Source organism: Lagopus leucura, unplaced genomic scaffold (genome assembly GCF_019238085.1).
Source record: "Lagopus leucura isolate 7727_CA_CO unplaced genomic scaffold, USGS_WTPT01 Super-Scaffold_100002, whole genome shotgun sequence".
Taxonomy (NCBI): Eukaryota; Metazoa; Chordata; class Aves; order Galliformes; family Phasianidae; genus Lagopus; species Lagopus leucura.
Window position 1 is genome coordinate 63,907,518 of NW_024962263.1, and position 8,350 is coordinate 63,915,867.

At 38.8% G+C, this 8,350-nt stretch overlaps 1 protein-coding gene across 1 annotated transcript in view; it reads right to left on the reverse strand.

The window, feature by feature from the left end:
- Positions 1–2,170: 2,170 nt before the first annotated feature.
- Positions 2,171–8,350, reverse strand: part of ZFAND1 (zinc finger AN1-type containing 1) — a 6,333-nt gene continuing 153 nt past the window's right edge. The window contains exons 2-8 of the mRNA XM_042869222.1: positions 7,733–7,775; positions 6,872–6,911; positions 6,408–6,535; positions 6,228–6,319; positions 5,311–5,435; positions 3,399–3,554; positions 2,171–3,280 (exon numbers count right to left, since the gene is read on the reverse strand). Of these exons, the coding sequence (XP_042725156.1) occupies positions 3,110–3,280; positions 3,399–3,554; positions 5,311–5,435; positions 6,228–6,319; positions 6,408–6,535; positions 6,872–6,911; positions 7,733–7,775 (755 nt within the window). The 3' untranslated portion in view covers positions 2,171–3,109. The remainder of the gene's footprint in view (positions 3,281–3,398; positions 3,555–5,310; positions 5,436–6,227; positions 6,320–6,407; positions 6,536–6,871; positions 6,912–7,732; positions 7,776–8,350) is intronic.

An 8,350-nucleotide genomic window follows, 5' to 3' on the forward strand; every position in this document is an offset into this window, starting at 1 on the left:
GATCCTTGAGGTCCCTTCCAACCCGGGTGATTCTGTGATTCTGTGATTCTGTGTAACAGTGCCTTGTTCTCTGAATTCTGGCCCTGCATCTTTCATCAGGATAAAACACTGATGCATCTTGTGTTTACAACTGGCAGTTAATCTAGTTTACTCTCATATGTAAGATGTTGATCTACAGCGAACAGCAAGGAGGACAAGGGCTGTATAACGTACTTTATAGTTCAGAATGACCATGACTTGTCTGCTGCTCCCAGTGGCAACCCAACCCACAGCTGTGTGCTTCTGCAGGGCAGCTTTCACCTTTTCTTTTATACCTCAGAGATGTGGTGTCCATTCCCAGCAGTGCCAGTGCCTAGTCACTGCACCTTTCCACGCTTCATCTTTCTCATTTTCAAACAGGCAGAATCGTAGAGACCTTAAGCAGTATTTGTCAGTCTTTACAGGTCTGTGCAAATGTTTTCCTGCATGATTATTCTGCGCATCATTGCAAGCTAAAAACTGTAGCACCAACTGAGGCACACAGGCTGTGGTTTAGCTTTTGTTGTGACACCTGGTAAGCAAGAAAACAGATCTGCTGGTAAACACCTTCAGGCCACACAGGTCACACACCACAGGGCACATACTTTTCTCTCTTCCTAAAAGTCACACAAAGAGAAACTGCTTGAGAGATGGCTGTCTGCTTTCTCAGCACAACACAGTATTGCTTGTTTACTTTGGCACTGCCCAGCTGGTTCACAAGTCACTTACAAAAGCAAAGTTGAGCCTTTGATGCAAGTTTAGGGTTTCCCAAAGTTTGCTCTGTACCTCCATACCAGTACACAGAAGGAGATTTTGTGTGTGAAACAACACAAGGCCAGGAGCTGGAACCTGCAGCACCCTAAGAGGTAAAACATTTGCAGAGGCTTAGCCTCATCCATTTTCTAAAACTGTCACACAGAGAAATAACAAACAAGAAGCTAAAGTCAAGCAGCTAACACCTGAGCAATTCTATCTCAAACAAGATGCTGCAGCTCAGCAAATGCTTCTGCTTTTACTTCTAGAGTCTGTGTAAGAATGCCATGATTAGGATAGCTATTTGTCTGTCAGCCTGCCTTCATTTGTTTTTGCTTCTTGGTTTCTCAAAACTAAGTGGGATGAGCTTCTTCATATTATCCCAGACACAGCCTTGGAATAAGATGAAAGTGAATGTCAAAAATTTTTGGAGTTTTAACAACCTGTGACTTGCTGTATTTGTACTGTCATTTACAGGCTGCTAGCTCTTAGCATTAACTGGCAATTGGGAAAAGCAAACTTCCTTATGAAACCTTCGAGTTCTCTCCAAAGATTTACTTCCACTTCCCCTAGTCTGCATTCTCCCCAGCTCCAGTAGATTTTATTATAGTCATTTTGCCTGCAGTTATATGCACAAAGAAAACCTGTATTATGAAGTAAATAAAACTTCTGAAGAGGCTGTGTGCAGGCAGTTCCGGCACGTATCCCTGCTCAGCCTTCTCATCCAAATATGTTGATGATGGGGAGGTGGTAGAACAGTCATGTAAATCGTATGCTTCACCTGCAGGTGGCAGGTGAAGGGATGTGAAAAGAAAGAGAAGAAAAGAAATGGCAAGAGAAAGATGCCAGAAATGCCAGAAAGAGACAACACACAGCTGCAGAGAGAGATAGGGGGAAATGGAGAAATGCACGCATAACATTTCACTATCATGAACCAAAGACTTTCAAAATATTCAGTCACTGAAGACAAAACTGCTTTTTCCTGTAAAGACAATCCCACTGATTTCTCAAAGCCTCCAACACATCTTTGCTCCAAAGTTTGCCATCCTTACTTCTAGCCATTCTCCCCCCATTCCATGAATTACATCTTGTCTGCCTATTGCAGGGGGTTGGAACTAGATGATCTTAAATGTCCCTTCCAACTCAAACCATTCCATGATCACCAGTTCTGCTCTCCTTGCAGAAGTATGCTTTACCTACATTGCTGGAAAACCTTGACTCCTGCTTAGCATGCCTGTGTGTCACTTTGAGGGAAACTGGAAAGACGTTTGGGGACGCACCAGACAGCATAATGACAACAGCACTTCAGTGCTTTCTTACAGTCTGGCTCATCAGCTCTTTCCTTTGTGGAAAGCACCTACTTTTTGCAGCATCTTCACAAAAATTAGAGTACATCTACTTATACTTCAAACAATCTTTTTAATGACCTCCAAACCGAATTACAAGACTGACATCAGAGAAAGCCACTACAAGCAACTCAAGGTGTAATTCATTATGTCGAAGCACCATCAACAAACCCTTTAAAACTTGGGGACTCTATCTTGCAGACTGCTGAAGATGATGCAACAGAGATTTACCTAAAACACACTGTCTAAACCAGGACAGGATGAAACCACAAGGTATTAAAAACTGTGCTGCTGGTTTAACCATATTCTTCCTTTTTGAAAACTTATGTAAGAGAGGATGATTTCACTGGGTAATAAAGTGGAATATTAAAAAAAACCAAAACTTTATATTGAAATTCTGGAACACAGAAGAGACGTGAGAATTACTTTTGCTTTATAAAGCTTCTTCTCTAAAAAAAAAAGCAATGCATTAAGAAAATGTGGATCTGAAGCACGGGCTCCGGTGCTGCATTCCGAACATGTGAAATCTGTCCCTGTAGACATAGAAAAAATGCTGCAAGAGTGTAATGTGCTCCTTTCCTTCACAGAACTGACACTGCGACTGCGCATTTTCAGTATTTATCAATACATAATTTAGACATCATTTAAACAAAAATAAACATATATAAAATTTAGCTGTAAAATGTCACTAAAGCAAGAGTTTATTTTAGCTAGTGAGTTATTGTAACAACTAGCAGTCCTTTCAGGACATAGTTTTGCCAATTATGCAGCTGAAGAATTCACAGAAACTGTGTCTTCCAGAGATAAGAACAGATTCTGCATCCAGTAATTTAAGGGTGGCAACCCTGCCTATGGCTGGAGGCTTGGAACTAGATGATCTTTAAGGTCCTTTCCAACTCAAGCCATTCTATGATTCTATGAAGAGGAAACTGGTCTTGGTTTGAACACATTTCTAGAAAATTTTCTTCTGCTGTTTAGTTTGCAATATTTTACTAACTTAAGTATGACTCTGTATCTTCTATAAATAAAACATCATTATCAAGATACTCCAGAATTATATTTCCACCATTGAATAATGGATAATCTTCATCAGATAGCCATTTTTCCAACGTGTGCTCAAATGGCAAGGCTTCTCCAGAGGCAGTATGGCATAACCTCAATTTCTACAAGAAAATTAACACAGAAATTAATGTCAAAATTTGCCCAAGATGCAAAAATGGAGAAGGGGGCAGAGGGACGACAAGGAGAGGGAGGGATGTGTAAATATTATTACTGATTTACCTGGGCTGTTGATTTGTTGTTGTCATTTTTAAGGCTTGCTAAGGAAGCTGCATAATCTACTATTTTGCCAATACTCCACTTACTGCAAAAGAACATAGGCTTGCTTTTCTCTTTGTTTCCCTTTGGTAAAAGTACTTGAAAGTAAATTCTTTCTGTCTAGAAAAACATAAGAACAAGTTACATTTATAAAAGATAAAAATGAAAAGAAAAGAAAATCAGAAAAGCAAAATGTAATTCCACACATATGCATTGGTACATTCATCAGTTGAGTCTGTGCTTTATGAATCCAAGCCAGACACTGTCAAACAAGACAGAGGTCTTCTTTCTCAAGGATTTATTTAAGCCTTCCCAAGGAAAAAAAAAACAAAACAAAACCATGGATCTATCCTCCTCCCAGCTTGTTCATAAAACTGAGGATGATATTCAACCTGTGCACTTTCCCCACACAAAAATTTGTAACACCAAGGCATACTACAAAAGGGAAAGGGAAGCAGGACTTGAATCTTTCTAAAATGTAAATGAAGTTGTGAAACAGCTAATGCAGCCATGTTATTCCAAACACATGCTAAGTAACTTAGCTTCTAACAGTGTCCTAGCACCTTCCTCCAGTTCCTCCTCCAGTTCTAAAGATGACGAAGCAGTCTCCCACAGCTCACTGCAACACAATTCACAAAACTGCTCATTCTACTGCTGCATCTCCAACTCTGGAATGTGTCTCCTAGAATTTCTATGCCATATACATGAGAATATCAGTCAGTCAAGGGCAGAATAGCTAACACTATATTGCCACATGGCCCTCCTGTTTTGAGCTGGTCAGTCTTGAAAAGAGTACCCATAAGAAGCAGTTACCTGCAGAAAACTGATCCCTGGCCTATCAAGAGAGAAAAGACATTTCTAAGATAGCCTTTTTTTTCCCGATCTTTGTTAGAAAGGACTGCTGGGGTCACACAGTGCAGATCATGCTCAAAGCAAGGCAAAATTAAAGCTAAGCCTAACTACCAGGACTCCTCAGGTAGCAGCAAGTCAGATTCGGTCAAGTTTTGAACATCTACAACTTCACTGTTCAGCGATGAGAGAATTAATATGCCTAAGAAGCATTTGAGAAACTTCATATTAAAAAAAAATCTGTCAAACTGGAACTTGCTGGGCAGTAGAGTAAAAAATGACTATCTATAAAGAGTCTAGGAGGCAATAGAGAGAGATGCAAGAGTTTATTTATCAGTCTTGACATTTTGCTACTCTAGATGGTTGGAGAATTAATATCCAAATACGAAAATTAACGAGAGAGAAACTAGCATACAGTAATTTGTGTTAGATTTGTTAGACTTTATTAGCTTTGGAATAGGATGCCACTTTCTAAGTTTTCTTGTAAGTTCTGATGACAGACTTCTAAAAATTACGTTCCATAATATTTGAAATTAATCACTGTCTCTTCAGGAAATATTTTTTACAGTGGCACTGTGAGGAGTGTTACAAGCAGGTCTTTGTAATAATCCTGCTCATAGCAGAAGACCTATCCAATTTAAAGCACAATGAGTACAGAAAAAAATAAATTGATAAGAGGGCTCAGTAACAGAATAGCTGCATTTGTTTTAAAAAAAATAATTAAACACCTAATTATCACACAGAATGTTTTCACTATTATAAATACAATCTCCGAGGCCTAAACCTGGCATGCTAACACAACTCTGTTTTAAAGGACCTGACTGTTCTAAACTCTACACAAACACCTTACAAAAGACATGGGATCAGTGAGACAGCTTTTGGATAGCAAGTTGAAATCTATGTGTAAATGACTGAGGCCTTGGAGAATTAAATCCAAAAACAAACTGAGAGAACTAGAAGAAAAAGTAAGTTAGAAAATGTGTCCTTTCCTTTGAGAAGCAAATTATGGAAACCAAGCACGACTGACCTGAGGCAAGGACTTGTCACCACATGCATGCATTTTCAGTTTCATTAATGCCACTTTTGCTGCTGTTTCACTGTTTCTTGCTCCTTTGCGTTTTTTGCTTTTTATTTCTTCACTTTTTTTAGAATCTGAGAACAATATTATTCCTGTTAGTATGAGTCAAATTTCTCACGAACATATCTTGGAACAAGCTTATATCTCTATGCTATAAGGCTTATTGTATCTCTTATGTTGTCAACTTCCTACCTGTCCTCCTGAAGGCAAGATATTACGTACCCCTATTCAAGGATATTTATGATGCAACAGAACTCTGGAATTATATGGAAAGATAGATCAGCAAAAGAACCAGCTAAGCAACTTGCAAAAGCTGAAGAAATACAAATTGCTATGCTTTTGTAGCTGTGGTGATCACAGCATTCATACGGCAACAGGTGTAGGTTCTCCTTTCTACATGTAACTCTCATGAGCCAGTTATGCAGGAAAGAATAAAATCACTGCCTAAAAGCTACAAAAATTGTATTGTGGACTTTTTTTTTTTTTCCCCACCTTGATTGCATAGGTATAATCCCAGCAGGCAGGCATGTGCACAGAATACAAGCATTATCTGTGTATAAACTAAGATGCAAAGATAAGTGGCTAACTAAGATTAATTACATGATAGTACTTGAATCAAAACAATGCAATAATTCTGAAAGAAACTTGAGTGTCCTTGCAATTTTCAAAGATTTTATTTCTAGGTATATGCTACTCTTTTCTTGTTGCAGACTCAGTGAACACAATTACACGCTGACAGGTGAGTTTTAGGCTATTCAAACAAGGAAATTCCATCCTTGTCTTTCTTTTGCTCAAGCCTAGCCCATTAAAGGCCACAAACCTTCTGAAGAGAACTGTAGTGTATATCTGTCTTTCATTGTACTTGCCTATAATATCTTTAACTAGCTTCTGAGTGGCAGCCATTCGAGGTTGTGGTGTGTCCAGTTTCTCACACTCATGATCCGATTGATGCCGATGTCTATAAATAACAGAGACAAAAACTTGCATTAATTTGTGCCCCATGCACTAACGAACAAGCATTTATCTTTAAACACTGTTCCACTCACCTCAGGCAAAAATGTTTTTCACAGTAGGGACATAAAACTGGCAGAAGTTCCTTCGCGTGGCAGTCCTTATATGAGCACAGGTAAGATCTGTGCTGATCTGATTTCACAGAATTGTTGCTTATATTCACCTAAGCATCAATACAAAATATTCTGTGTAAATAAATATACCATAGACAAGCCACCAGCCTGGTTACTGAAAAGGACTGCGCCTGCTCTTGATTCTCTAGGTAAAACTAGTTTAGCAATTTCTCTTACTTCTCATTAATACAGCTGTTAGAAAAAGAACCATCCCCCTAAACAAACTTAATTTTGAAACACAGAGAAAGGGTACATTCATTTTTTAAGCTTGTCAATCACTCTCAGTTTAATAATTCATAGTTATTTACTATGCATATATGCCTAACCTGAAAATAGCTAGTTCAGTTGCACAGAATTTTAAAGGTAGCCCTATATTATTAGATTACCTCAGAACACCCATGAGCATCCCGGCTCCTGTGCTGAAGGCTCAGTGGCAAAAGAAGAAAATATCACAGCATTATCATCATTTCAAGAGAAAGTGCACATAAAAACATTTAAGTGTTTTAAGTGCAATCTGACAAGTTTTATCATAGCAACACTTTAACTAAATTCACAAAATTTATTCTAACAAGCGAATGACTGTGTGGTGCTTTGCTACCTGAGAAGCAAAGAATCATAGAATCACCAAGGTTGGAAAAGACCCACAAGACCACCCAGACCAACCATCCACCCATCACCAATAGTTCTCACTAAACCATGTCTCTCAACATAACATCCAAACATTCCTTGAACACCTCCAGGGCCAGTGACTCCACCACCACAGTTATTCATCACTCGGGACTTAACGCCCAAAGTTAATAAAGCATTCCAAGACAATAAGGTCATTAGCATGCTTAAGAATTCAGGTCAAAGCAACTGGAATTTGTCTGTTTTAATGAATTTTGGATCACTTTGAAAGCATCTACAATTTTAAAGTGAAATTTTAGATCTGCTCTCATCTTGAGACAGGTAATCATTTCACTGCTCTGACTAGAGACCCTGGAAGAAATTTATATATTTTTTTCCACATAAAACAAATACCAACATCAGTACAAACCAAGCTCTAACCCTCATGCCTGCTATAATAGTTAACCACATTCTAAAGACACTCTCTGATTTCAAATCTCTACAGCTGCTTGGGAGAACAGGCAATGAAAAAAATTTTTTTTTTTTTTTTAACTGAATGTATCTAACTTGAGTTACTTCACATTCATAAAACATTTGAGTCTCCAACAATTGTTACACTGAGATTTTATAGGAAAACTTACCAAAAAACACCTGAACAGCCATCACATACAAAGGGGAGAAAATCTGAAAGAAATCATAGAATGGCCCCGGGTTGGAAGGGACCCCAGGTTCATCAAGGTCCAACCCCCTCCCACAGGCAGGGCCACCAACCTCCCCATTTAATACTAGACCGGGCTGCCCAGGGCCCCATCCAACCTGGCTTTAACACCTCCAGGAACGGGGCATCCACAGCCTCTCAGGGCAGCCTGTTCCAGCACCTCTCTATTCTCTTGGTGAAAAGCGTCCCCATGATATCCAACCTAAATTTTCCCTCCTTCAACTTAAAACCGGAAAGGGAGATTTGTTTTCAGTTAAATATATATATATATATATATTTTTTTTTTCCTAATAGTTTTTATTTTAATTTTTACATGTTTAAGTTTTGTTTATTTTTATCACGGGGTAGGCATCTTTATGGACATTTAACAATTGCAGTTACACAATACCCCAAAGTGGCTTTTGTGTCTCAGTTCCACTGCTAACTCCTCCAGTTAGCATTACAGAAAACTGAGCTGAGAAGGTAAATTAAATGTATATACGTTCTGTAGTGACAGAGCCCATAGAGCCCATAGAGCCCATAGAGCCCATAGAGCCCATAG